At 51.4% G+C, this 26,974-nt stretch overlaps 11 protein-coding genes across 11 annotated transcripts; 6 read left to right on the forward strand and 5 right to left on the reverse strand.

Moving 5' to 3' along the window:
• Nucleotide 1: 1 nt before the first annotated feature.
• On the forward strand, nucleotides 2-589 carry N7443_002699 (uncharacterized protein; the record flags this gene model as incomplete). Its single annotated transcript, XM_056882755.1, has 1 exon — nucleotides 2-589. The coding sequence occupies one exon, from the start codon at nucleotides 2-4 to the stop codon at nucleotides 587-589; it is 588 nt and encodes a 195-aa protein (XP_056744596.1).
• Nucleotides 590-1,062: 473 nt separating this feature from the next.
• On the reverse strand, nucleotides 1,063-2,251 carry N7443_002700 (uncharacterized protein; the record flags this gene model as incomplete). Its single annotated transcript, XM_056882756.1, has 2 exons — nucleotides 1,063-1,945; nucleotides 2,013-2,251. 2 exons carry the CDS (start codon nucleotides 2,249-2,251, stop codon nucleotides 1,063-1,065), a joined length of 1,122 nt encoding a protein of 373 aa, XP_056744597.1.
• Nucleotides 2,252-3,172: 921 nt separating this feature from the next.
• On the forward strand, nucleotides 3,173-5,859 carry N7443_002701 (F-box protein; the record flags this gene model as incomplete). The annotated part of the gene is made up of 2 exons (XM_056882757.1): nucleotides 3,173-3,362; nucleotides 3,419-5,859. The coding sequence occupies 2 exons, from the start codon at nucleotides 3,173-3,175 to the stop codon at nucleotides 5,857-5,859; spliced, it is 2,631 nt and encodes an 876-aa protein (XP_056744598.1).
• A 91-nt stretch (nucleotides 5,860-5,950) lies between these two features.
• On the reverse strand, nucleotides 5,951-6,151 carry N7443_002702 (uncharacterized protein; the record flags this gene model as incomplete). Its single annotated transcript, XM_056882758.1, has 1 exon — nucleotides 5,951-6,151. The coding sequence occupies one exon, from the start codon at nucleotides 6,149-6,151 to the stop codon at nucleotides 5,951-5,953; it is 201 nt and encodes a 66-aa protein (XP_056744599.1).
• A 117-nt stretch (nucleotides 6,152-6,268) lies between these two features.
• Nucleotides 6,269-7,058, reverse strand: N7443_002703 (40S ribosomal protein eS26; the record flags this gene model as incomplete). Its single annotated transcript, XM_056882759.1, has 4 exons — nucleotides 6,269-6,374; nucleotides 6,434-6,536; nucleotides 6,705-6,832; nucleotides 7,036-7,058. 4 exons carry the CDS (start codon nucleotides 7,056-7,058, stop codon nucleotides 6,269-6,271), a joined length of 360 nt encoding a protein of 119 aa, XP_056744600.1.
• A 519-nt stretch (nucleotides 7,059-7,577) lies between these two features.
• Nucleotides 7,578-9,798, forward strand: N7443_002704 (CBS and PB1 domain protein; the record flags this gene model as incomplete). The annotated part of the gene is made up of 4 exons (XM_056882760.1): nucleotides 7,578-7,808; nucleotides 7,900-8,773; nucleotides 8,828-8,922; nucleotides 8,977-9,798. The coding sequence occupies 4 exons, from the start codon at nucleotides 7,578-7,580 to the stop codon at nucleotides 9,796-9,798; spliced, it is 2,022 nt and encodes a 673-aa protein (XP_056744601.1).
• A 614-nt stretch (nucleotides 9,799-10,412) lies between these two features.
• On the forward strand, nucleotides 10,413-13,988 carry N7443_002705 (nuclear import receptor PSE1; the record flags this gene model as incomplete). The annotated part of the gene is made up of 5 exons (XM_056882761.1): nucleotides 10,413-10,595; nucleotides 10,719-10,941; nucleotides 10,996-11,171; nucleotides 11,232-13,729; nucleotides 13,781-13,988. The coding sequence occupies 5 exons, from the start codon at nucleotides 10,413-10,415 to the stop codon at nucleotides 13,986-13,988; spliced, it is 3,288 nt and encodes a 1,095-aa protein (XP_056744602.1).
• A 179-nt stretch (nucleotides 13,989-14,167) lies between these two features.
• Nucleotides 14,168-15,247, reverse strand: N7443_002706 (uncharacterized protein; the record flags this gene model as incomplete). Its single annotated transcript, XM_056882762.1, has 3 exons — nucleotides 14,168-14,525; nucleotides 14,590-14,962; nucleotides 15,022-15,247. The coding sequence occupies 3 exons, from the start codon at nucleotides 15,245-15,247 to the stop codon at nucleotides 14,168-14,170; spliced, it is 957 nt and encodes a 318-aa protein (XP_056744603.1).
• A 154-nt stretch (nucleotides 15,248-15,401) lies between these two features.
• N7443_002707 (iron-containing alcohol dehydrogenase) lies at nucleotides 15,402-16,735 on the reverse strand (the record flags this gene model as incomplete). Its single annotated transcript, XM_056882763.1, has 3 exons — nucleotides 15,402-15,773; nucleotides 15,826-16,332; nucleotides 16,388-16,735. 3 exons carry the CDS (start codon nucleotides 16,733-16,735, stop codon nucleotides 15,402-15,404), a joined length of 1,227 nt encoding a protein of 408 aa, XP_056744604.1.
• A 2,522-nt stretch (nucleotides 16,736-19,257) lies between these two features.
• N7443_002708 (tetratricopeptide repeat protein) lies at nucleotides 19,258-22,379 on the forward strand (the record flags this gene model as incomplete). Its single annotated transcript, XM_056882764.1, has 3 exons — nucleotides 19,258-19,395; nucleotides 19,467-19,573; nucleotides 19,628-22,379. Coding segments are annotated over 3 exons (2,997 nt in total), but the record flags the coding sequence as incomplete, so codon positions are not given.
• Nucleotides 22,380-22,891: 512 nt separating this feature from the next.
• On the forward strand, nucleotides 22,892-24,741 carry N7443_002709 (CBS domain-containing protein; the record flags this gene model as incomplete). The annotated part of the gene is made up of 5 exons (XM_056882765.1): nucleotides 22,892-23,290; nucleotides 23,351-23,823; nucleotides 23,881-23,998; nucleotides 24,048-24,226; nucleotides 24,279-24,741. 5 exons carry the CDS (start codon nucleotides 22,892-22,894, stop codon nucleotides 24,739-24,741), a joined length of 1,632 nt encoding a protein of 543 aa, XP_056744606.1.
• Between the last annotated feature and the right edge of the window lie 2,233 nt (nucleotides 24,742-26,974).

A 26,974-nucleotide genomic window follows, 5' to 3' on the forward strand; every position in this document is an offset into this window, starting at 1 on the left:
TATGCGTTTCTCTCTTATCGCGGTTTCACTGGCTGCTGCTGCCACGGCAGCTCCCATGCCCAATAACGACATTGACATCGATGGGCTCGTCGGCGCAACCGCCGGCGTTGGTGCAGCCATCAAGCGGAATGCGGTGCCAGGGAGTGACTTTCATGTCAGTCGACTCAATGTCGTCGCGAGAGATGACGAGGATCTCATCTCCGATACCGAAGATGCATTCAGCAAACTCGCCGACAAGACGACCTCCATTGCTGAAGCAGCCTCGAAGCGCAGCTCTGTTGCTGAGCAGAACACAGAGGATAATTTTATTAGCCTTGGCAACGGTGCTCTTAGCGTCCGCGATGCCGCTTCCGAAGATTTCGTCGGAGTGAAGCGCGATGAGATCTCGGATCTTGTAAAAGAGGTTGATGATCTCAGCAAGCTTCTCGGAAAGGACAAGCGCGATGAGATCTCGGATCTTGTGAAAGAGGTTGATGATCTCAGCAAGCTTCTCGGAAAGGACAAGCGCGATGAAATCTCCGATTATGAGAGTGATCTCAACGATCTCGTCTCGGAGCTTGAGGGTCTTGCCAAACGCGACTCCATCTAGGACCTCTAGTAAGAGGCTAGTGAGCACGAAAGTAAGATCAAAGAGTTTATCTCTGAGGTTAAGGCTGAGATCGGGACTGCGGAATGAATAAATGCTTTTACTGATTCGTCCCATGCCATAAGAGAGGTGAGTCGCAGGTCTTACGTATTGTAGCTCCATATTCACAGAAACTGATACACTACAGTGACCACTATAGAGCAAGAGTCAAGAATCCGGTGATGGGAATTTCGGAGATGGGTATTTAGACAAGATTATACAGATCTCGTGAGCTTTTCAACGAATGGCCAACGTAATGTCTATAATCAATGGACACTTGTTTTACACGATACGATTTGTAGGTCAATACTGAAGAAGAAACTTCTTAAGAATAATTTTAGGAATCAGACCAGAATGATTTGTGCACATGCATTGCATGTTTGATATCATGATTATGTGTGTCATCTTCATGTAGCTGCCCTAGCCGGCCATGACAGTCAAAGAAAATCGCCGAGTACATCCGCAATATCCCTCCCCGGTCGATCCTTCATCACCCTTTTACCTTGACTCTTCGAGCTATCAGGTTGAGGGACCCGTCGTTTCTTTTGATTTTGTTGGGGTGATCGAGTCAGATGTAGTATTGTCTCCCTGGTGAGAAGGGGCGTAGGGGATAAATCGAACTCCAAGATAGGAGTGTCTGAATTCAGGGCTGGGAGGCCCTGAACTCCATCGATATTTTCCTCCAGGTTATGCTTCTTTACGATTCGAGATTTCCAGGGCAAACGGCTACCTTTCATGACCAGACACGACTTCGATTCGTCTTCAGGAAGCGGCTGGGGGTACGGTAGGCTTCTAGAAGCAAGCCATTCACCGAAATGGTCACGATCGCTGTGAACTATTTTCTGAAATGTAGAACACCCCATGAGAGCCACATGTTGAAGATTCGGCAACTTAGCCAATAACTCGAGAGCCTGTATCGTCACCCTGGGCTGGTTGACGAGCCTCAAAAAGCGCAACTGCTGCAATGATCCAGTGATCTCGGCTACTTCGAGCCAGGTGCGCAGAATACGATCGTCAAGTCCTTGTCCTCTGCCTTCATCGATATCCTCAGGCTTGGGTATCCTGTTGGTTGGATAAATGTCCATGGCGACCAAATTCTTCAGATTTCCGATTGCAACCAGATCCGCTGTGGTGGCATGTGTACTGGATATCGCAAGCATTGCTTGCCAACTGCCGATATCGCTGTTTAGAAGATCTATGTAGCACTTCACTGGTTCTTTTGGTGAGTCAATTCTGAGGCAATATTCTGGGCTGGTCTTGTGGAACTGTTGAGGATATGTGTCCGCCATTATTTTCCACATGTGCATGGTTTGTTTTTGGCTGGTGCATCAGTTAGTTCACTTACTAGGTACCAATGTAAAGGTTCTCAACTATGAAAAAAACATACCATTTTCCGAGGCATTCCCAAAGGTACTTTGCAAGGGGCCAGGGAACATGTGCGAAATGCTCCCGTTTGAGCAGCGATTGGTCGGACAAAATGCATTTCATGGCCGAATGCTTCAAAGATGGAGCCCCCACATCCTGTGTAGTCTCCCACAGTGGTGGTAGAAAGGGACTTTCATGCAGCCAGTGCGGGCCTCTGCCGAAAGTCGTTTGGGGACCAGGTGAATGATGGATGATGGACATGTTGTGGATAGATTCAGGACTGCCAGCAAGGCGACCGCCCGCTCATTGAAACGAGTCTGCAGAATGTTTCAGCCATGAGCTTTTAAAGATTGAGAATATTTCCGAATTTAGGAAACGAGACGCGAGAGAAAAGACGCGTTTGTTGCATTTCTTGAAAAAGTCACGTGAGTTGGTATTCACGTGTGCTATAATCACGTGGTAGCAATCCCCCCTCCCCCCCCGGGAGATCAGGAGAAGTCAGCTCCAATAAGCCTGAGAACCTTGATAAATTGATTGTAATTTTAATTTTACATTTGGGTGCTCTACCGGCATATTGATTATCGTCCTGTCAATAGGATAGCCTTGGAGCTAGAAAAGACGGTCGTTGACGCTATCCTCATCAATCTATGTGGGGGATAGCTGAGCTACCCTGAACCCCCACCCAAAAAGCAAAATAAAATAAAATAGAGGAGCAAACAAGTTGACCCGACCTCTTCTGTCCGACAGGGTCCTCATTAACTCTGGTAGTTTGTAGATCGGTTTTTTCCAGTTGTTGAGTGTAAGTATACAATGTACTGGGAGAATAACACCGACCCCTAGAGAGCCCCACAGCTCGTAGACCAGTTGATTCCATACAAATGCGAGTCAGAGACGTGCATAATGGCATCACTAGTTATCCTTAAAGTATTTAGCAATGACTATGGCATATGCCACATGATGACATATGCCATGGTAGTGACAGTGGCAAGCCCAGGAGCCAAGATGAGTAGTTCAGCCCAGCAGGGCTCGGGACCTGCACAGCCTCGTGTTCCCAGCCAGTAATGCTACGCAGCGGGTCGGGCAACTCACACGATACCCCACACACTCTTAGCAGGTTCGGAGAGCCATCATAAAAGATGCTGGCTGTCTTTATAGCTGGCATCGTCACTCTCTCTTGATGTTATGGATCTCGTCCCGCCATCATACGAGTCCGCCACGGACCGAGATGCGTGGGTCATTATCGCCCACTACATCCCGTCTAGTGATCTTTGCGCAGCGTCTCTGGTCTGTCACCGATGGCACGATCTATTCATGCCCTTTCTGTGGGGAGATCCGGCCTCGCACTTCGGCACGGAGAATGATGCGGTCTATGGTAGAGATTCATACCCACTTATTCTGAGAATCCCCTCACTGACACTCGATCTCTAGTCGCACTCACAAGGTTCCGTAGAACTCTCAAATATGCCAGGCGTGAAGTGCGGGCGATGACCCACACCCTGCATCTGCCCCCTGCTCTCTCGGAGATTTATGGAGGCCCCCGACCGGGCTGGCTGAGAGATATCTTGGGGTATTTGCCCTGTCTGCAATCCTTGATAGTTTCGAGGCTACCATTTTTCGATCACAATGCTATGTATGCATTGAACCACCATCAGAGCTCAACGGTGTATAATGTCCGTTTACTGCTGGCAGACCATGAGCCGAACACAACCTCAGCGGGGTTGGCAGAGACACTGCTTCGGTTTCCCTTATTGACATATTTGGATCTTTCGTATACTTCATCCGCGCGAGATCGAAGTGTTTTATCTGCTCTATCTCAACTGGAGAATCTCCAAGTTTTGAAGCTACGCGGCATAGGCTTGAAGGATGGCGACGCCGAGTTCCTAGCCAATGCGATTGGGAAACGCGTTCGTTTCTTGGATATAAGCAAGAATATGCTGACAGATATGGCGGTTCGCTCCTTATTGCAAGCCTCGTTCATGACTCCGGATCACCCACCACAGCCACGTCCACGACGTACTGGATCATCTCCAGACCTTGCGTATCAAACAACATCTCAAACCCCCGCAGAGGATTTCATGAAATCTCCCGACTTGGATGATCGATTCCTCAAGCTTTTGGCCCAGCCGGTCTTGAAAAATCACTGGATTGAAGATTTGCCGCGCACGGGAATCACTCATCTATACATCGCTAACAATCAGGTCACCGTGGAGGGAGTAGCGAGTCTTCTGACTTCATCTCGTCTCCACGCTCTAGATGCTGGAACGGTTCTCAGTGCAGACATGGTCCACAAATCAATATCCTCAAAGCATGGAAAATATCCCGGTGCCGAGAAGCTGGTGCCGTTACTGGGTAATGTTGCCGGTGACAACCTAACTTATTTCCGCGCACATCATGCAGTGCTTACGGCCGAGCCACCAGCCAAAGACGTGATATCGAATGCTGGGTTCTTGCCCGAACTTGCGGCTAGTGAAATGCCTCGTGATTTTGAGCTGGATGCCTCGCAGGAAGTCCCTCGTCAAGCTGAATTAGACGCTTCGCAGGAAATCCATGAATTGCCAGGTGGTGTGACATCGATTTACGAACTTGCAGATACTTCTATCATAGATTCGACAAGCACAATAGTAGCTCCTACTCAGACTCGAAAACTGCCTTATCAAGATGAACCACTCCCTACAGTCAGGCGCGGGTCGATTTTTGCGCCTGAGGTCATTCAGACAAATGTCAGTGGAGACGTTGATTCCATTATATTCAGCCCGACGAGGACAGGGACGTCAAAGTCATATGAGACTTTTGAGGGAGGCACTTTGTCATCTATTTCGGGGACTTCAGCATCCCCTGATGCCTTGGGTTCAAGCTTCCTTGAGTCAAACACACGATGCAGCTCCCCTGTTTCGACGGATGAAGCTCATGCAGAAAAGATCCAAGAACTTCTAGCAAAGCGACCTCGGAACCAATCTCTTCCTCTCCAGGGTGGAAAAGAAAGCCGGTTTCCTTACCTCCATCCTTCTCATATTCCTCATTTGGAGACTCTTGTCTTGACCGATGTGCCATCACATATTCCACCTAACTCTCCGGTCTTGTACACTCTCACTCGGTTTATTACAGCCTGTTCCAATGAAGCGTTACTGGCAACCCTTCAGGCCGGTTCAGATTACTCTCTTCCCCCGGGAAAAGCACGCATGCATGCCGAGCAACAGCGGTCCCGTTCTCTCTTTGGGCTACGACGGATAGTCCTTGAAATTGTGCCTACGGCTGCCTCATCCAGACTCACCACCTGGAAACCTGCTAGCCAGCATAACGGCGTGACTAATTCGAGCACGGGTGACCGCGATTCAGAGAAATTATGGGCCGCAGCTTCCAATGATTTCAGCTTCTTTGGCGAGGAAGAGTGCGGCATCATGGAGAATGACCCCGGGAAATACTTCCCCATGGCCGCACTGAACGAGAAAGTCTCACTCCTACCGTCGGACGACGACTCAGCGCACTCGGGCACAGAATCCCCGTTGCCAGGCCGTCAACACTCGCGGCGCAGTGTGGCGTCAACGTCCGGTCCACGGCGAGAAACCGATGGAAACCAGCACCACTTGGTTCAAGACGTCGATGTGGTGGCAGAACTGGCTGCCTTCCGTCGGAACAAGAAAGCCGAGTATGAGCAGGCAGTGAGGCGAGAAAGGGGCCGTCGTAGTACGATTGCATCAGGAATCTCTGGCTTTCTCACAACACCTGGTCCACAGATCTCGATGGCCCATTTTGTGGAAGGACATTGGAAGGGAGAGGTCAAGATTGTGCGCAATCCTACCCCAAAGGTCCGCACTGGGATGGTGGATATGTATGGGAACTACTTCGAGAAGGGGTATTTATACCCATGATAGAAAAGAGCAGAAATAGCCCCAACATCACGTATTCTACGTCCATTATGAACCACCATAGACAACATTTTGAAGAATTTTTTAGTATTTTCTAGCCCGCAGTACGGACATCCCCCGACATGTATGAGCCACCGTCAATAGACTCAAATACATAGTGAGTAACAAGGCGCTTCGAATATAGAACAACGAAAGACGGATAGAACAAGAAGATCTCCTGGACGCCCATCATTTCCATGTCACCTAAATCAAATGCCGAACAACCGGTGCCCGTTTTCGTTCGTTGCAGGGCCATTGTCGGCTGACCCATCTCATTGATCCGTCAAGAACACCGAAGAAAGGTAAACAAAATAAAAGAATTCATTTCAGACTAGTTCCATTTTATTTTGTCCGTCACGACCGTTCCTCTCCCTTAGTTGGCCTTGCCAGCCTGGGGAGGGGTCAGCTTCTTGCCGTCCTTGTTGTAGCGGATACGGGGAGGGGGAGCGCGGTTGCGGCGGCCCTCGCGGGAGCGGACACTGGGAGATTTTATTAGTATTCTTGTCGGGATTGTGAAGGGTGGGCGATGGGAGCGTACCGGACGATCTTGCCGTGAATGGCGCACGAGACGCAGTACTGAAGCTTCAGGTACATCTTGGGGACGGCGTACTCGGCAAAGACGGAGGCTTCGGAGATATCACCTGGGAGTCGGGAAAGTTAGTTCGCTGTTCTTCGATGTTGTTGACATGTTTCGAGAATATCCATATTGGTTCCGTTTCAGTGCGTAGAGATAGATGCTCCCGGTCGTACTTCCACGGATCCTCCTCCTTCTAGTGCGGGATTGTGGGTGGGTGTGATGGGTCACGTACGGATGGCAGCGGACTCAACCATGTTGCGGATGGTGAAACGCTTGATAGCCTTGTCCTTGGGAGTGCAACGGGCGCAGTTGGAGCAGCGCACGGGCTTGACGTGGCCGCGGCCGTTCTTGTTGCGACCGCTAAAGAATCAATCAGTCTCATGTTCCATCTTCGAACAATATTCGGATTCGAGTCCCCATTCTCTCATGTTCCGCAATGTGTTTCGATTATCTGTGTCGATTGTGCGTGTGTCGTATGTGCGTTTTATAGCTTTCGTCGTCATTGCGGAGATCATGTCGAATGGGAGACTATGTCGCGAATTTGTGGGAGGAAACGATCTTACTTGGATGCCCTCTTCTTGACCATTTTGACGGTTTATTCTGCGGAAGGTCAGAGATTCGTTCGTGAATTTCAAAGGACAATAGGGGGAGGGTCACGTACGGGTGATTTGTCGGGGTGGGTTGTCGAAGCTCGCTCACTCAAAGACACTTCGGGAATGGATGGGGGTCGTTGTGTTGTGGGAAGCCCTAAGCCCTTAAGCGAGACCCACGGGACTTTTTCCTGTGGCCTTACTGCCTGTATATTCAGGCTACAATGACGACTGATATCACATGACCAGTCACGGGTCCTCCCGGCCCGATCGAGACTAGCTCCCGGATTGAACCGCGAGAATCACCGGATGACATAAGCACGTGTTTACGCTCATCCGGGACAACGAGAAACACCCCTGTTCGGATCGTCAGTCGACTACCCTTTTTTCCTCCTCAAGCTGTTGAACTCCCTTGCTGTTTTTTTTTCCCTTTTCTCCATACCAGGTCTCATTCTTGCTTGCTCTCCTCCCTTTCCTCCTACTCTCCACTCTATTGAGACATTCCCCTCCGTAATATGTCGCATACAGGGACTTTTAGGGGAACGCCCAATAAGACTATCGGGAGACGAGGGCTGCCCGATTTCGAGTCCCCCGGTGCCGCTTCTCACATCCCCCGACCCCGTCCCGACCGTCCAGAATCTTCCCTCACCAACAACTCTACCCACACACCGACCAGCGACGTCGGAACCGGCACCATGAGCGCCGCCAGCAGCAGACAGAGACAGAACCAGTCGAAGCGTGATGAGGTACGCTATCCTTGAGCTGCCTCGACCAGCATAACTTGTCTTAGACCTGTCCCCTATTTGGCTTACCCGCTAACACGCTCATTTTTTACAGGCTATTCGCCGCAAGATGGAGGCCGACCTCAACAAAAAGAGGCAGAACCCGAAACAGGCGAGAGGATCCCGCAAGGCCCCTCCAGGCACCGTCCTCGCCCTGAAGCCCAGCCAGGCTCTTCAAATTAAGCCATCCATGAGCATCGCCGAGGCAGCGCAGTTGATGGCCGCCAAGCGGGAGGATTGTGTGTTGGTTACCGACGACGATGACCGTATCGCCGGCATCTTCACCGCAAAGGATCTGGCATTCCGTGTTGTTGGTTTGGGCTTGAAGGCCCGCGAGGTTTCAGTCAGCGAAATCATGACCAAGAACCCTCTTTGCGCCCGCACCGATACCAGCGCTACCGATGCGCTCGACCTGATGGTCCGGAAGGGCTTCAGACACCTTCCTGTTATGGACGAGAACCAGGATATTTCCGGTGTTTTGGATATTACCAAGTGCTTCTACGATGCTATGGAGAAGCTAGAGCGTGCATACAGCTCCTCCCGCAAGCTGTACGATGCTCTGGAGGGTGTCCAGACGGAACTTGGCTCGAGTCAGCCCCAGCAAGTCATCCAGTATGTCGAGGCGCTGCGATCCAAGATGTCCGGTCCGACCCTTGAGACTGTCCTTGACGGTATGCCGCCCGTGACCGTGTCCGTTCGTACATCTGTCAAGGAGGCCGCGGCCATGATGAAGGAGCACCACACCACTGCTTTGCTTGTACAGGACCAGGGCTCCATTACCGGTATCTTTACCAGCAAGGACATTGTTCTTCGTGTTATTGCCCCTGGTCTTGACCCAGCCACTTGTAGCGTTGTCCGCGTTATGACTCCCCACCCCGACTTCGCCCCGTCCGACATGAGCATTCAAGCTGCTCTCCGGAAGATGCATGGTAAGTGATTTGCATGCCATTTTCTTATCATCTTAATCGCTAACTCTACATCAGATGGTCACTACCTTAACCTCCCCGTCATGAATGAGGGCGGTGAGATCGTTGGCATGGTGGATGTGTTGAAGCTCACCTATGCCACCCTGGAGCAGGTAAGCAAGGTCAATTCTTTATCTTCTTGGGACGTTCTCTAACTCGGGCTTTAGATCAACACCATGCAAACACACGATGATGAAGGTCCCGCCTGGAACAAGTTCTGGCTCTCCATGGATAACGAGTCCGACTCGATGGTTTCTGGTAGCCAGAACCACCAGCCACATACACCCCACCGCTCTGTTATGAGCCCCGATATGGCTCGGTCAGGCTACGATAACAGCGTTCTTCCCAACGACTCCGCATCGCACAACGGCGGCGAGGAGCACTCCGAAGTTGCCTCGCAGCACCCCCAGCCCCCGGCTGAGGACGCTCCCTTCCCCTTCAAATTCAAGGCTCCCAGTGGCCGTGTGCACCGTGTGAACGTGTTGACTGCCGCGGGTGTTACCGATCTAGTCGTGCAGGTGACTGCCAAGCTGGGTGCAGAGCTTGAGGCTGTTGGTGGTGGAGCCATCGTTGAGGAGGGCCGTCTCAGCAACACGGGCTACGCTCTCAGCTACATGGATAACGAGGGCGACACCGTTTCCATCACCACCGACCAAGACATGGTCGATGCTATTAACCTTGCCCGCCGCACCCATCGTGAGAAGGTCGATCTATTTGTTCACGACCCTACCCAGCCTCCTATTCCCGTCACCCTTGAGCCGCAGCCTGTCAAGCCCGCAACTCCCATCATCGAGGAACGCAGCAGCCCCATCCCCGAGTCAACTCCCGAAGAGCCCCTTCTGAACAAACCCCGGGCCTTCCCCTCTCACTCGTCTGAGGAGCAGCTCATCAACGGAGTGCCTAATGACCTGCTTCTTCCTGGAGCGATCGTCACCCTCGCTGCCGTTATTGCTGGTGTGTTCATTCTTAGCCGGCCCAGCGGTCGTTAAACATAAAATCGCCCATAGACATACCTTACCTCCCCCTCTTGTCCGCATTTTGGCCACTGCCATCCTTTGAAGAGTGCATACCCCTTTCTAATTATCGATATTCCGAGTCGCTTTCAGATACCGCTGTTCTAGTAATGATCAGTTGCGGCCTTAGTTTAGCCTTCAATGCAAATACTTCTTTTTTCATCATTTGAGCTGTTGTGAAACATGAAGACGCATAATAGATCAGTTAAGGTACGTAGGTACTAGGTCCTCGATCCCCCAGGGCCCGCTAGGCCGTGTGTGTGGCTGGCCCCGGCGCCGAGTAGCTAGGCTCACCAATTTTAAACCGATGAGAGGAGAGATCTAGCATGTCCGGGGCAGTTTCACGTAGGTAATCTTTTCTGAAACCAAAAACCCGGGGCAAAGTGAAGATCGTGGACGCTATCGCATATCAATTCCCCTAATCATCAATCATCAATCATCAATCTTTTTTTCCCTTTCTCCCCGCCCCACCAAAAACAAAACTCCTCCTCCCTTTCACCCCTCCAACCCCCACCGAGTTATTGTACCACCCGGGTTCGAAGAAACTGGGTTCTTTCTGATATTTGGATCTTGGGGAAAACACATCCATTATGTCCCTCCTACCACCCGAGGTCCACGCACAGCTGTCACAGCTGCTGCGCGCCCTTGGGACCCCCGACAATGCCGTGCGTTCGCAGGCTGAAGATCAGCTGAACAATGAATGGGTCCAGAACAAGCCCGATGTGCTCTTGATGGGCCTGGCTGAGCAGATCGGTGGTGCCGAAGACACATTAGTGAGTGACCTCTGACTCTAGGGGCTGAAGAGCCGTGCCCGCGTCACTCGCACCCATGTGCTTTTGAAAAGATTCCGGCCATCATGAAAGGACTTTATGCTGAGACTATTCCAACGCAAACAGACGCGTGCGTTCGCCGCCGTACTTTTCCGAAGAATCGCAACCAAAACCCGCAAGGACCCCGCCACCGGAGAGGCCAAGGAGGTCTTCTTGACCCTGCCTAACGAGCAGCGCGTGGCCATCCGCGAGAAGCTGGTGACCTGTCTCACCTCTGAGTCGATCACCGATGTGCGCAAGAAGATTGGCGACGCAGTGGCAGAGGTCGCTCGCCAATACACCGACAACGGTACGTCACCTCGAAACACATAACGGAATTAGTGCTGATGATTTGGTTTTTTAGGCGACCAATGGCCAGAGCTCCTCGCAATCCTCTTCCAGGCCAGCCAGTCCCCCGAGTCTGGTCTGCGCGAGACTGCTTTCCGAGTCTTCACTACTACTCCCGGAGTTATTGAGAAGCAGCATGAGGATGCTGTCCTGGGTGTCTTCACCAAGGGCTTCGAAGATGAGAACATTGCCGTATGTGAATCTGGATTTCAATCCGTTCTACATTGGTCCATCCTTGCTGACCTCGTCTAGGTGCGCATCGCCGCTATGGAAGCTTTCGCTGCCATGTTCCGTTCCATTCCCAAGAAGTCCCAGCAGAAGTTCTTCTCGCTCGTGCCGTACCTTCTCAACATCCTTCCTCCCCTCAAGGAGTCTAGCGAGAGTGACGAGCTGTCTTCAGCATTCCTTGCCCTCATCGAGCTCGCGGAAATCAGCCCGAAGATGTTCAAGGGCTCGTTCAATGACTTGGTTAAGTTCAGCATCAGTGTCATTGCGGACAAGGAGCTCAGCGACCAGGTTCGCCAGAACTCTCTGGAGTTGATGGCCACCTTTGCCGACTATGCACCTAACATGTGCAGGAAAGAGACCGACTTTGCCCAGGAGATGGTCACCCAGTGCCTCAGTCTTATGACTGATGTCGGTGCTGATGACGATGATGCCGAGGAGTGGAATGCCTCCGAGGACCTCGAGCCCGAGGAGAGCGATCTCAACCACATTGCTGGTGAGCAATGTATGGACCGTCTGGCCAACAAGTTGGGTGGCCAAGCCATTCTTCAGCCCGCTTTCTCTTGGATCCCCCGCATGATGTCTTCTACTGCCTGGCGCGATCGCCACGCCGCTCTGATGGCTATCTCCGCCATCTCCGAGGGCTGCCGTGATCTGATGGTTGGAGAGCTCGACCAGGTCCTTGCCCTGGTTGTTCCCGCTCTCACTGATGCTCACTCCCGCGTGCGTTACGCCGGTTGCAATGCTCTCGGTCAGATGAGTACCGACTTCGCTGGGACCATGCAGGAGAAGTACCACGCCATTGTGCTGAATAACATCATCCCCGTTCTGAGCAACAACGAACCCCGTGTGCAGTCCCACGCCGCCGCCGCTCTGGTCAACTTCTGCGAAGAGGCTGAGCGCAGCATTCTCGAGCCCTACCTCGGCGACCTGCTGAGTCGCCTTCTGGACCTTCTGCGCAGCCCTAAGCGCTACCTGCAGGAGCAGGCTCTCTCTACCATTGCTACCATTGCCGATTCCGCCGAGACCGCTTTCGGACAGTACTACGACACCCTGATGCCGCTTTTGATTAACGTCCTGAAGGAGGAGCAGGGTAAGGAGTACCGTCTGTTGCGTGCCAAGGCTATGGAGTGCGCCACTCTGATCGCCCTAGCTGTTGGCAAGGAGAAGATGGGCCAGGATGCCCTTAACCTTGTCCAGATTCTGGGTAACATCCAGCAGAACATCACTGATGCGGACGACCCTCAATCGCAGTACCTTCTTCACTGCTGGGGCCGCATGTGCCGTGTTCTAGGCCGTGACTTTGTGCCGTACTTGCCCGGTGTCATGCCTCCTCTGCTGACTGTGGCTGCCGCTAAGGCTGACATTCAGCTTCTAGACGATGAGGACCAAATTGAGCAAGTCGAGCAGGATGAGGGCTGGGAGTTGGTTCCCCTCAAGGGCAAGGTCATTGGTATCAAGACCAGCGCTCTGGAGGACAAGAATACCGCTATTGAGTTGATCACCATCTACGCCCAGATTCTTGAGGCTGCCTTTGAGCCTTACGTTTTGGAGACCATGGAGAAGATCGCCGTTCCTGGTCTTGCATTCTTCTTCCATGACCCCGTCCGCGTTTCTGCTGCTAAGTTGATCCCGCAGCTGCTGAACTCTTACAAGAAGGCCCATGGCGACCAGTCACCCGGCTTCGCCGAAATGTGGAACAAGGTTGCCGAAAAGATCATTGAGGTGTTGAGTGCCGAGCCCACCGTGGACACTCTGGCCGAGATGTACCAATGCTTCTACGAGTCCGTCGAGGTTGTCGGCCGCAACAGCCTCACCCCCCAGCACATGCAAGCCTTTATCGACTCGGCTAAGTCAACCCTGGAGGACTACCAAATGCGTGTGAAGCAGCGGTTGGAGGAGCAGGCCGAGTTGGAGGAGGGCGATGAGGAGAACCTCGATTACGAATACGCCGTGGAGGATGACCAGAACTTGCTCAGCGACATGAACAAGGCCTTCCACACTATCTTCAAGAACCAGGGTACTTCATTCCTGCCCGCCTGGGAGCAGTTGATCCAGTTCTACGACAACTTTATCACAAGCCAGGACCCTACCCAGCGTCAGTGGGCTTTGTGCATCATGGATGATGTCCTTGAGTTCTGCGGTGAACAGTCATGGACCTACAAGGACCACATCATGCAGCCTCTGGCTGCCGGTCTCCAGGACCAGAATGCCGCCAACCGTCAGGCCGCTGCCTACGGTGTCGGTGTGGCCGCGCAGAAGGGCGGTGCCGCATGGAGCGACTTTGTTGCTGCCAGCATCCCCAGCCTGTTCCAGGTCACCCAAATCCCCCAGTCCCGCAGCGAGGAGCATGTCTTTGCTACCGAGAACGCCTCTGCCAGTATCGCTAAAATCCTGCACTACAACCCTTCCAAGGTCGAGAACGCCCAGGAAATCGTTGCTACCTGGATCGAGACTCTCCCCATCACCTACGATGAGGAGGCCGCTCCTTACGCCTACTCCTTTATTGCACAGCTGATCGACCAGTAAGTTTCCCTTGCGTCCCTTTTCCCCATCTTCATACTAATAGTTTCTAGACAAAACCCCGTCATCTTCGGCAAGGCTGACCGTGTCTTTGGTTTCATTGTTCAGGCCCTTGAGGCTGGGACTTTGCAAGGACAAACCGCCGTGCGGATCGCCGAGTCAGCTAAGCGGTTGGTGGCAGCCACCGGCCTGAACGGAGAGCAGATCCTGGCCGGCGTCAGCCCAGATAGTCAGGAGCGAGTGCGCAAGTTCTTCCAGTAGAATGTTCCATAGCCACATCTCCCTCTGTCGGATTGTCTATTTTCCTTTTTCGTTATCATTCCCCTTGGCCCCATGTGAATCCGAAGCTAGTGAAGACCTGAAACGTTTCGTTAATCTCAAGTTCCATTTACCACGTACAATTCTTGTCAAAGAATAAGAACCGATCGTATTAGATCTATCTACAGTGGAGAAACACGCTTGATCTCATTCGCAACTACCTCCTGTAGGGTCATCATGTTCGGCTCTCCGATCAGGCCATTGGCACGCTGGTCATACAATGTGCCTCCCTCCGTCCAGATTCGGCGCAGCGTGAACACTGTTGCAGCGGGGTTTCCACCTTCCCAGGCCGCAGTCTCTAGCTCGCGTAGCCGTTCCACAGATGTACGCGAGACATCATCCCAAGGCTTTCCAGTAGTCTGACGCTCAAATTCAGCCTGGATCTCAGCCGGGGTGGTAGTGAAAGAGTTGACACAGAGAGGGCGGTTGCGGGACTCGGGCGTGGTATTGAGAAGAGTAGCCAGGACGAGAGTTCCCACGCTATTAGTCTGTGATGAGCCAATTCATTCTTATTTTTCGAGACTTCCAGAAAGGGACAACTTACTCCTTCATAGTCGTCAAACTAACCCTCTCCTTCCCGGTCTCTCCTAGTAAAACAGCTCTCCGGGCCTTAACATCCCAACCTCCGGCCTCCTCGACGCCGGGCGTGAAATGCAAGTACATCTCTGCAAACGGTCCAGTCACGACATAGGAGTAGTTCAGATCTGCGCGCGAGATCTCTTTCTCGAGCACAGCTCGCACCTTGAGCTTTTGCTGGTGGGGCTTCTCATGCGCTGAAGCTGGACCATAGGCAATGTCGGTACCATATTCTGAGGGCAGGAACCACTTCACACTGAAGCTGGCTGCAGCTAGACGGATTAAAGGGATCTGTTCAGCGAGAGCGTTTCGGCCGAGAGCTGAAATGACGGTATCAATGCCTATATGTGTTTAGTTATATAGAATAGCATTGGAAGGTATGGAACAGGTCTTTTTTTACCATTATAGGCAGCCTTGATGGCATTCTCGTCGGTAACATCACCAACAATTACCTCGACATCCCGCTTCTTCAGTGTTTCCAGGTCCGCGGCTTTGGTCTCGGCTGTGTGTGGGGAAGTAAAGATACCAACTCGGCCGAATTGAGACCGTGCGGAGAGGACGGCAGTAAGGATGAACGAGCCAATCTGGCCTGTGGCACCGAAGATCAGGATATTCTGAGGAGCCATTGTATAATTGTTTATTATTCTCTGTGATGTACAAGAAAAGTAGAAGCCGAAGCCGAAGCCGAATGCTTCGGATATGTAGGTAGACGTGGGGGTGCGATGCGGGGCTGCTTAGCAATCACGCTATGAGTTTATCCGACTTCGCTGCAATCACGTCTTATACCACCATCTCCAAGATCTCCAATACCTGTTCCTTCTCCTTAAGGGGTACAGGATTGGTCTTGCACCACCGGTCATGCAGACTGTGCGCAGCCAACGCGTCCAGCTTGTCACGACCCACCTTGACGTCACTCAGAGACCGAGGCATACCGATCTCGCGGATGACGGCGTCGAGAATGTCGCCTAAGTCTGCGGTCTCGGTGTTTACATTGCGGGCGCGTAGAACCTCTGAGACGACGGGGTCGTGGATGAGGAACTCGCGTACACGCGCTTGTCGATCGCGGTTGGAATTATGTTTAGCGTTGAACTTGCATACGGCGGGCAGGAGGATGCAGCTTGTTTCGCCGTGTCCGACACCCAGTGGACCGAGCTGTAGAAGCCAATTAGCTAGAATTCGAATCATCAATATATGATGCACATACTTGGTGTCCAATTCCGTGACTAGCTCCCAATTCCACTGAGCCACTCGTGCACGCTGCCATCGCGTCCACTGACCCCAATTGACATTGCAGGTGTGCGTCGCGATCTGCGCGGTTCTTCTTGCAGTTCAACAGACCAGGAACCAGCAGACCTAGCGCGTTCTGCGCGAGCTTATCTGACTCTGGTGTTGTGCCGACGATGGCGCACAATGTCTCGACGCAGTGGTCGACAGCGCGCACGCCTGTGCTGAGCCAGATGGAATCGGGCGTAGACTCTGCCAACTCCGGGTCGAGAATGATCAACTCCGGACCACGCAATGGTACCTGGAAGCTGTACTTGCGGCGAGAGTGGTCCTCGGTACCACCTGCGAAATTGGAGTATTCGCCGGCAGAAAGAGAAGTCGGCACTGAAATGATGGGTACAGTGGGAGCTTTGATCTCTGCGCGCTTATTGGGCCCTTGGGCCAGGGTCTCGAGTTCGTCTGGGGTCCGGACTCCGTTTGCGAGGGCCTATGTAGTGTCAGTGTACAGTACATGAGGCATTTTTGAATTGCAGAGTTAATACCAGTGCGATAATCTTCGCTCCATCGGTCAAACTGCCCGCTCCCAACGTCAATAGCAGATCGGCCTGCACATTGCGGGCTTCCTCGACGATTTCTAGGACTTCAGACCACAGTGTGTGGCTCTGCATGCCAATTCGGCGACCGACTATCTTCTCAGGCCCCATCGCACTAGTCAAACGGTCAAGCGAGTCGGTGTTTCGGGCCAGGGACCCCGAGCAAATCACGTAAACGCGCGAAGCGTTGAATGTTTCGGTAACATGGCGGGCGGCGGCAGCAGGGAAGGCGATGCCGTAGGAGAGGATGGGGCGCTCGCGGCCGGCGAAGGCGGGACGGACTGTTTCTTGAGCCATTATGCCAGTAAAGTTAGATTCTGCAGAGAAAGTAGAAGCAGAGGTTCACGAAGACTATAAAGCTTAACCTTCTCCATGTGGGATGTGGGGCCATGTGGGTTCGCTCCCATCTTTGAATGTACCGCCTGGCCGAGGCGATACTTTAAATACTCCTGGAACGTGAGACCGGATTAGCCACAGATCACGGAGATGACGTCCTGGTCCCGCTCCTGGCCATTCTTTATGGTGGTGACAAGGTAATTCCTGGTCTCAGTCAAGTGAATTGGGCGGAGAGCCCCGTGGACGGAAGTGTTGTAGCAGACGGGAGAGTCTATCAAGCCGAATAATCGGTCGTATTTCTGCACCAAGGGAGTCCAGGGATGAGCGGAGCCATACATGATGCTCTGGTGTATTAGGAGCCTGACGTACACTGCCGCAATGAAGAGAATGATTGGATCCATGGGGTCCGACGTTTTGAAATGTGCTGTGGAGGGACGAGTTGGTTGACAAGAGTGAAGAGTGACGAGTAGAGAATAGAGAATGGGGAGGGGGAACCTGGTGTTAAAAATATGTGCTTAACTGATCTTTCAAAACATTGCAGGGAGCTCGAAGGCAATCCGTACCTTGCTAGGCCTTGGTTACCATCTTTCTCACTCGTTATTGCCACTGTTTGTCTCTCCTCTTGAAACCGCCTACTTCGCTCTAGTTGCCTTTGCCTCTCCACGGTACCGAAATTGCTGTCCACGGACCTGTCGCATCTTAATGAAGCCATGCACCCATGAAAGGAGTATCTTCCCCACCTGCGTGAGAAGTGGCAGCGGCAGGTCCGATATCAACTTCAGGAGCACTTTATTGCGGGCACCTAATAGCCAAGCTTGGTTCCTGTCATTCCTTGCACATCGGCCTCAAACACTGTCCGTGAGCTTTATATTGAACCACCGCTCGTCGTGGTGACTGCACATTTCCATCTGGCGCACTGTTTCATCTTGGGATACCCGATTCACATGACGCACAGCAGAGAGACTTGCCCTTTATATAGCTTCGTTATGGCTCACCTAACTGGGCATTGATGATATTCCAAAGAAGAGAAAGAAGAATTTACGGAACCTCCATATAAATAACGATACCTGACGTGTCTGTAAATGGTACCTGACACTGGTCATCATTCATTGCAGTAGGCGCTTTTTGCCTTTATCTCTGATACCGCGCATCTGGATAGGAAATTGAGGCCAACGAACAGAATTCACAAAATCGGGCAAGACTCCACAACAGCCCGGGTGGTCTAGTGGTATGATTCGCGCTTAGGGTTCGACCTAAGCACTCCTGCGCGAGGTCCCGCGTTCGATCCGCGGCTCGGGCCTGTTATCTTTTTGTCAATTGAATGTCCCCAAGGGGGGTTTTTGGCTGACGGGATATGCACGGAATCAAATTATGTGGGTCACGTGATCGGATTGGGGCGATCTATGCCCTGCGGAGATCTGAATGGACGTTGACCCGATATCATAGTTAGAGCAAAAGAAATAACAATGACCGTCAAAACGATGATCGTCTGAACTTCAAGAGATCGTAGAGCTGCAATTGAAGGCTGCCAGGTGTGCTCGGTGTACCGTATTGACCCCTTTCTAATTGAAGGGCTCCATCTAGTTTTCCAGATCTCGACAGGGTTGTCCTGAGCTTTTCAACTTGTTCATCAAGACACCCTTCTTTCAGCCTTCCGGGACATTGTGGTGGTGGTATATTTCAAGGCCATTCGTAGCTTCTGTTTTAACGTTTTTTGTAGCTTTTTGTTTCATTTGACGATTATCCATTGCGCTCACAGCCATAATTAATCTACACCAGCAGAAATATGTATGAATTAGAATCCTGCCTCTCATGGTGGCTAATCCTCACCAGGCATTAGTGTAAGCTGTGATAGAGAAAGTGACAGCCCTAGGTTATAAATAGCGGAGTTATATCAAGACATACAGAATGGATCGAAACCAGTTTCACCATCTACTCACAGAGATTCTTCCTCGAACCCTCTTTTGAAACACGCTATACCTTTATAGTCACTCTGCCCCCAAACCCCTTTCTCCGCGGTAGTGTAGTACGGATATAAATGACAACATAAATATAGCTTCTGTATTTAACTCGTAAGGTCTATAGGGGTTCTAGAACTCTGATCCAGCATACAAGCCAATAAGACAGATGTCTGCTCGTTTGGAGACGTGGCAGGTATCAAATCCCCATTTCGCCAACCACTTGCCTCTGGAGTGACCACTGCGAATGAGCGAGTAGTATAGTTACAGTATTAGTGGATAGCGTTTCTTTTCTTCTTGTAACAGGCTTGGCTTATTAATAGGGAACTAGCATTTGCTGAGCTAATTAGTCGTGATAATGCTGATGTTGGAACAGAATACTCGACGTGGGCTGTCCGCCAATTTTAGAACAATCATCATCTTAGCGCCCACAAGTCACCTGATAATGAGGCTGAGGACGTGCCCCTCTCTCAGCTAAGAGTCAGATAACTAACCTTCGTATGTAACGCAAAGGACGTAAACAGTGGTCTGATCATGACATCAATATCGTTCCACGGCAACAGCCATGGGATCCAGGTCGGAGATAACCGTGGCTCAATCACAGCAGGGTTCCATCTGCACCCAGGTAAGTTGGGCTCGGAGGAATGGGACAAGCTCGCGGTCGTGATTAATCGCAGCATCTCACCCTAGAGCGACCGGAAACTCCACCCAACCCGTTATCAACCGTCCCGTAGGCGCGCGATCCGGACTTTGTCAGTCGCGATACGCTGCTTAACCGGATTCACGAGAAAAGCTCAGTGCCAGGGTCGAGAATAGCGCTCGTCGGCCTCGGCGGTGTTGGGTGAGTGGAGAGCATCTAGTATGTGGTTTATTGCTTATCGTTTACAACTCGAAGAAAATCACAACTGGCTATCGAATACTCCTATCAAATACGAACCGAATCGCCGGCAACATGGATTTTCTGGGTCCATGCGAGTAGCGAAGCCCGTTTCGAGCAAAGTTTCTGGGACATCGCAGATCAGGTCAAAATACCCGGTCGCCAGGATCCTGCAGTGAATATATATAGACTGGTTGAGAGCCAGCTCCGGGACGAGAAGAAAGGAAGATGGGTCTTTATCCTTGACAATGCCGACGACGACGAATTTCTTTGTTCGCTTCCACCTAATGGAACTGGCACCCTAGCAAGAGAGGATCCAAACGTCTCGATTAAGCCATTGCTAGAGTACGTTCCTAGAAGTCGGAATGGATCTGTCATAATCACGAGTCGAAGCAGAGAGGTCACGCTAAAGATGGTCCATCACCAGGATATTATTGAAGTGAAACCGATGGAAAAATCTGAAGCGATGAAGCTTCTTCAAATACATCTTGGTCAACCAAGGGAGGATCAAGAGAGTCATCTTTTATTGGAAGCGCTCGAGTATATACCGCTTGCGGTCGTCCAGGCCGCTAGCTATGTTCGAGAACAGGGGTCTCGCTACTCTGTATCAAAATATTTGAGAGACTTTCGGGAAAGTGACCGAAAAGCAACAAGGCTTATGGAGCGAGAAGCAGGTCATCTCTACCGAGACTGGGAGGCAAAGAACTCTATTCTGGTATCATGGCAAATTTCATTCGACCATATTCGGCAAATCAAGCGATCTGCAGCGGAATTACTCTCACTGATGAGTTTTTTCGATAGACAGGGAATCCCAGAGCGCCTTATCAGGCTTCAGCCTGATTTCAATCACAGATCAACCTCAGAGCTACTAGACGATTCAATTGATGGGAATTCATCTACATCTGATGTCGACTTCGACTTTGAAGACGATATCATGACACTGAGAAACTACTCATTCATATCTGTTAGTGAAAACGGCTCTTCCTTTATGATGCATCGACTGGTGCAATTAACGACGCGTGCGTGGTTGAAATCTCATGGTGTAATGGAACCATGGAAAGAGATATTTATCAGCAACTTAAACCGCAAATTTCCCATTGGAAAGTACGAACATTGGGAAAAATGCCGCTCACTCTTTCCTCATGTTCGATCAGCGATGCTTCATCGACCGGAATCACAGGGGTATCTCTTGAAATGGGCCACTCTCCTGTATAGAGGTGCATGGTATGCATCGGAAAGCGGTAATATCTCAGATGTGAGGGAGATGGCATTAAAGTCGAGAGATGAAAGAGTGATACTCCTAGGCGCCGAGCATGAAGAAGCTCTTGAAAGTACCGCGATATTAGCAAGAGCATACTCACTTGAAGGCTGCTGGGAGAAGGCTGAGGAACTTCAAATACAGGTGATGGAGACTCGCAAGAAAAAGCTTGGCGAGGATCATCCCGACACGCTTTCGAGTATGGCCAGCTTAGCGTCCACATATTGTAGCCAAGGTCAATGGGACGAGGCTGAGAAGTTCAAACTACAGGTGGTACAAGGCCGCATTAGGAAGCTTGGCGAGCATCATCCAGAAACACTAAAAAGTATGACCGACCTGTCGTCGACATATCTACATCAAAGTCGATGGGAGGAGGCCGAGAAGCTTAATATACAGGCAATAGCGACTTATAAGAGGGCTCTCGGCGCAGATCATCCTGACACACTTTTGAGTATGGCTAGCTTAGCGTCGACTTACAATGGCCAAGGCCGATTGGATGAAGCCGAGTCGCTTAGAATGCAGGTTATGAAGACTCAAAGAACAAAGCTCGGGGAGGACCACCCTCATACACTAGCGAGTTTGAGCAGCCTAGTGGGAATCTACATAGATCAAGGGAGGTGGGATGAAGCCGAGAAGCTCAACATACGTTTAAACGAGACTTGCGAGAGGAAGCTTGGCGAAGCCCATCCGCACACACTGACAAGCTTGAATGGCTTGGCGCACATCCACTTACACCAAGATCGGTACGAGCAGGCTAAAAAGCTTCACGTGCAGATAATTGAGACATGCATGAAAAAGCTCGATGAAGACCATCCTGTGACTCTGAGAAGCTTGGAAAATCTTGCATTGACATATAGATATCAAAGCCGGTGGGAGGAGGCTGAGAAACTCGAGGTGCAGGTCATGGAGACTCGCAAGAGAAAACTCGGCGAGGATCACCCTGAGACGCTAGGGAGCATGTCCATCCTAGCATCGATATATACACAGCAAGGCCAGTGCAGTAAAGCCGAGCAGCTTCAAGTGAAGGTGATGGAGACTCGCAAGAAAAAGCTCGGCGAGGATCACCCTGAGACGCTAGGGAGCATGTCCATCCTAGCATCGATATATACACAGCAAGGCCAGTGCAGTAAAGCCGGGCAGCTTCAAGTGAAGGTGATGGAGACTCGCAAGAGAAAGCTCGGCGAAGATCATCCCGACACACTTTCAAGTATGACCAGCTTGGCAGTAGCATATTGCAGGCATCGCCGGTGGGAAGAGGCCGAGCAGCTTGATGTGCAGGTGATGGAGACTCGCAAGAGAAAGCTCGGCGAGGATCATCCCGACACACTTTCAAGTATGGCTAACCTCGCCTTTACCTGGAAATCTTCGGGTAATGATGCCGAGGCCGTCAAGTTACTTAGGGACTGCCTAGTCAAACAGCAGCAAACACTAGGGCAAAATCATCCGGATACTCTCTCTACTTCTGAAGCATTGCTGGAATGGGAAACGGAGAAGCTGGATATAAATGGCTAGGCAAGCTAGATACTCGAATTTAAAAACATGTATGCACTGTGATGCAATTGCTCATGAATATCTTTCCATCATGGCTAAGCCTAATGCACACTATGCGAAAAGAATAGACCTTATCACCTGGTCCAACTCTGCTACCAAGAGTGGGTACGGTGATAACAGAAAGGCCACACGAATGAGGAGCAACAAAGCGACAGTATTGGTTATCGAGCGTTTCCGGTAATTTACACGACCTAGTCTCATAGGTTCTATGAAAGCAAAGCGGTGAAACTGATTTCGACCCATCCTGTATATGATAGCCATTTAAAACATTTCCAAGTTTAAGAGTGTGCTGTAACTATAGTTCCGATTGCCGCCTGAGGCATGAGGTGACATAAGCCGATATGATGTCAGAAATGTGCGGGCGCTGATTGGTGGTAGGCCAAACCCCGCGCTATCACCTGATGCTCAGGTGCTCCCTTGACTCTTTGTCTACATCTTCATTGTTTAGCCTCTAGCTGTTTTGAATTGTTGAAATGTCGGATACTTACCTTCCAAGGGGAGGCTCTGAAACTTCCCTCAACTCCGCTGCAGACCCGGGCGATGGCTCCGGAATCGCCTCACCCCGAACCAGTACGGACTCCCGCCCTTCCACAAGCCAACACCGCCCGTCGCATATGCCTCCTGCAAATCAGCCACACCGCCAGAGCTTGAGCGAGACGCTGCGTGGTCCCCCGGGATCGCCTCGTACACGTCGACAACCATCCCTGAACCAGGCCGCTCTCCAGAGCTTGATCGATAACCCCCCACCCCCCAAGACTGTTGACTCGGCTTTTGTTGGTCGTGACTGGCGAGAGATCTCCATTGGGGAACTTGTTAGCCCGGAGGACCTTCAATTTGTTGAGTTGGACACAGGAATTGAAGAAGCAACGACCGTGAGAGTCCCAGAGTCCATGCGATAGCGTTTTGAGATCTAACATCTACTTTCCTTCCAGATACTGATTGACTCTGGTACCTCAGTCCTACTAATTCGCGAGTCTCCCGAGCATAATTCTGCTGTTGCTACCTTTGATTACTCTGATCTCAACACCTATCTTCTTCTCGCTGCTGGATTGACCCTCCCAGCGGAGGAACACCGCGCGTCGTATGATGAACTTGCCAAGAAAGCTCGCGAGGGGACGAAGATTCCCCTCAAAGATGTAAAGGACTTGGGCATGGAGAATGAGCCATTGGTAACAATGCCAGCTACAGCAAATGTTCTGGCCGCCGTCGAAACATTTGGCGGTGGAATTCACCGCGTTGTTGTGACAAAAGAAGCCGACGATAACGAGGTGATTGGTATATTCAGTCAGTTCCGACTCGTCAAGTTCTTATGGGAGAATGGACGTAGCTTCCCTATAATTGATGAGCTATATCCCCAGGCTCTGAATGCACTGCAGCTCGGATCACAAAGTGTGATTTCTATCAAGTGAGTTCTGGCAGTGCCCGGGTGCAAATCGTTCCGGTAGCTAATTCATGTTTGCAGCGGCGACAAGCCTCTCAGCGAAGCCCTCCAGATTATGAACAGTGAGGGGATAACTTCACTCGTCGTGGTGGATAATCATATGAACGTGATCGGCAATATATCTGCTACAGACGTCAAGGTATACAAGGCAACCTCCCCAAAAGATGCCTCTGCTGACCACTGCCCAGCTCCTGACTCGGTCCTCGTCATTGCCTCTTCTTCAGAACACATGCACACACTTCATCTCCGTGATTCTGTCCACCCGCGGCTTGATCGAAGGCAAAGATTCTTTCCCCGTTTTCCATGTGCACCCGACCTCGACCCTGGCCCATACAGTGGCAAAGATGGTCGCGACTCGATCGCATCGGTAAGATGGCATTGGAACTGTGATTCATAAGATCAATTACTGACATAGCCAGGCTCTGGGTGACCGATCCGCTCTCCCCATCATCGTCAGGACCGCCAACTCCTTCGCATTCGACCCCACACATTCCTCTAGCTACACCGAACAACGCTGTGTCTCCGCCACCATCCCCTCTCCCCCAACCTACGACCTCTATACAGGCCCCTGACTATGCCACGCCGCATCTTCCGGCACCACCCCAGCCTTTCTCAGGCAATGGCCTGTTCTCTCACCCTAGTGGAGTTACACCTCTCGCACCTTCCATTCCAGCCTCTTCTCTGCCCGGTGCCCGTCTGTCAGGACGCCTCGTGGGCGTGGTAAGCTTGACTGATATTCTCAACATGCACGCTCGTGCCACAGGCCTCAGTCCTGCAGACCCGGCCGAGTCTCGCCGCCGACGACGCAGCAGCTCGTCAAGCATGAATTTCCGTCGCAGCGGCGAGGTTGGCCGCGAGCTATTCAGCCGGGGCGGCATGTAAAGAGATCGCAATACAGCATGTTAGCTGTGAAGCTGACAACAGCTGGAAGACCGAAACCCCCGAATGCAAACACAACAATTTCCATACATCGGCATAGACGCCACCCCCACTCGTTCTTGCACATGGTTTACACGCATCTTGATTGCCACCACTTCCGGGCGTTCTGATCTTTTCCTGGTGTTTTGTCCATAGGCTCTGGACTGGAGGACTTTGTCAAATTACAGTTTTTCGGCGATGCCGTTCATCAGTCCTGCAAATAAGACGGATAATTTTTCCTTAGTGGATAACTATGGCGCAATATTCTGCGCATCTGTAGTGCTGGTTCTACTATTTGTCAACCCCTACTACCCTTGGGGGCGTTGCGAAATCCCTAACTACGAATCATAATGATCATCGGTGGCTTGCCAGTGCTCCACCGATCACCGACCCACCGAGCTAGCGCGCAACGAGATTCTCCTAACGCACTCGGGTATATACCGAGTGGACACGATAGTATCCAGTCCGTTGAAAGCCTAATGCAAATTATGGCGTCGGTCTCAACGGGCTTCGGGGGCGCCTCAATCCTGAGGCGACTGTTATGAAACCTTGGAATCGAGTTAGGGTGAGCATTTCCCCGCGCCAATCAAGAACCCGTGACTGGTCCACCGCCTTGTGTAACCGGTTTCACGTAAATCTTGAATCCTCTCGCCTAATAGCCGATCATGCCGTTCTGCCTCTTCCACTGGTTGTTTGAAAGAGCGCACGGTATCTCCATCCCCAGGCGGTTCAATCCGACGCAAACCTTGTGAAAGAGGGCAGATGACCATCGACACCTGACCCGATGGGCTGGACACAGGCACAATGCGAATGGCTCGTTAGGCCAAGAGCCTATCCTTGGTCTAGTTATAGTGATCGTCAGATCGGGGAACAATTCGGGCACATCCGATTCAATATGGCTGTTATCTCCATCATTATCCTCTGGGCGTGTAGATGAGCGGGGTTAGATCAGAGCAGTGTTGGTAATAATTGACTCATTCCATTCAGAATAACGCATCCTCTCGAAATGATTCCAAATGTCAGTCCGATAACCACACGTAGACAAAACTACCGAATAGAAAACCTAGCAGAAGTGGACAGCCAGACAGCACCCCTTCTTCATGAGTGGACAGCACAGCAGCACATCAGCCACAGGGATAGGACAAAACCTGGAGAAGGCCTCCCGAAAGCCAGATAGTCAGCGCCGGATCCACCAATCTAGCCCGGTCTCTAGTCTCTCCTCTCCTCTCCACCGCCAGGCTGGATCGGCCTATTGGGAGAATGGGGTGAATCCCCTGGCCTTGGCTCTATGATTGGCCTGATCGTACTCTGCAGCCGGTTTGGCAGTCTCCCGATCTGGAATTCTTAAATACCCGGTAGGATCGCGATAGGGACGATCTTGATGTAAGTTTGTATGTGTGGTTTACGTGAATCAGGTGTTCAATGACGTGTTTTCCAATGACCTACCTTGACATCATTCGGATGGGACCATCAGTATAGCTCCGTGGTATGCTAAGCGGTAATGCAGGGGGGGGGGGTAAGGCTGCAGATAGTAGACTTCAGCGCACGAGCAATGTGGATAGTCTACAAGGATCACAAATCAAACAACAAAGGTAGCGGATAGCTGCAGCGTGCAGATTGCTTGATCTGAGAAGACCGCTCCAGGCCCTCGTAATTGCACCATCCAACCACCCACCATCGACTATAGCTGCCCTTTTCAATCCTAGGAAGATCCAGCGTATCTAGCATGGACCCCTAAGGATGACCTAGAGAGGCAATGGCACGGCACCAATGGGCAGACCGCAAACGTGCACGGGGTCGTGATTACGACAAGGCAGAACCATGGAATAGTTCGAGGTCCACAATTCCGACCCTTAATTATATTGGTCGAAGCCGAACCGTTGGAGCCGTGGATCGTGCGACTTGTCCCGATACGGATGTGGTCTGTGCGGAGCTGCAACCTTAACCCCGCAATTTCAGCGTCTCTTATCTCTTACCATCCATTTGAATTGCTGAACATAATCTAGTTTAGTATATTTTCTAAGAGAGGGATACCAAGAGAGCTTTATTCTAATACTTAAAGTATAGCAAACAACATCATGACTGGGGAAAAAGAAAGGGAAGGGAAGAAGACCACCCATCGAGGTAGGCGACCCACTTCATACCTCCCAGTCCCTGCAGATCACGAATCAAATTCCGACCCAGACCCATCATCCCG

Source organism: Penicillium atrosanguineum (assembly GCF_028827265.1).
Source record: "Penicillium atrosanguineum strain IBT 20685 chromosome Unknown utg000002l_segment0_segment0, whole genome shotgun sequence".
NCBI lineage: Eukaryota > Fungi > Ascomycota > Eurotiomycetes > Eurotiales > Aspergillaceae > Penicillium > Penicillium atrosanguineum.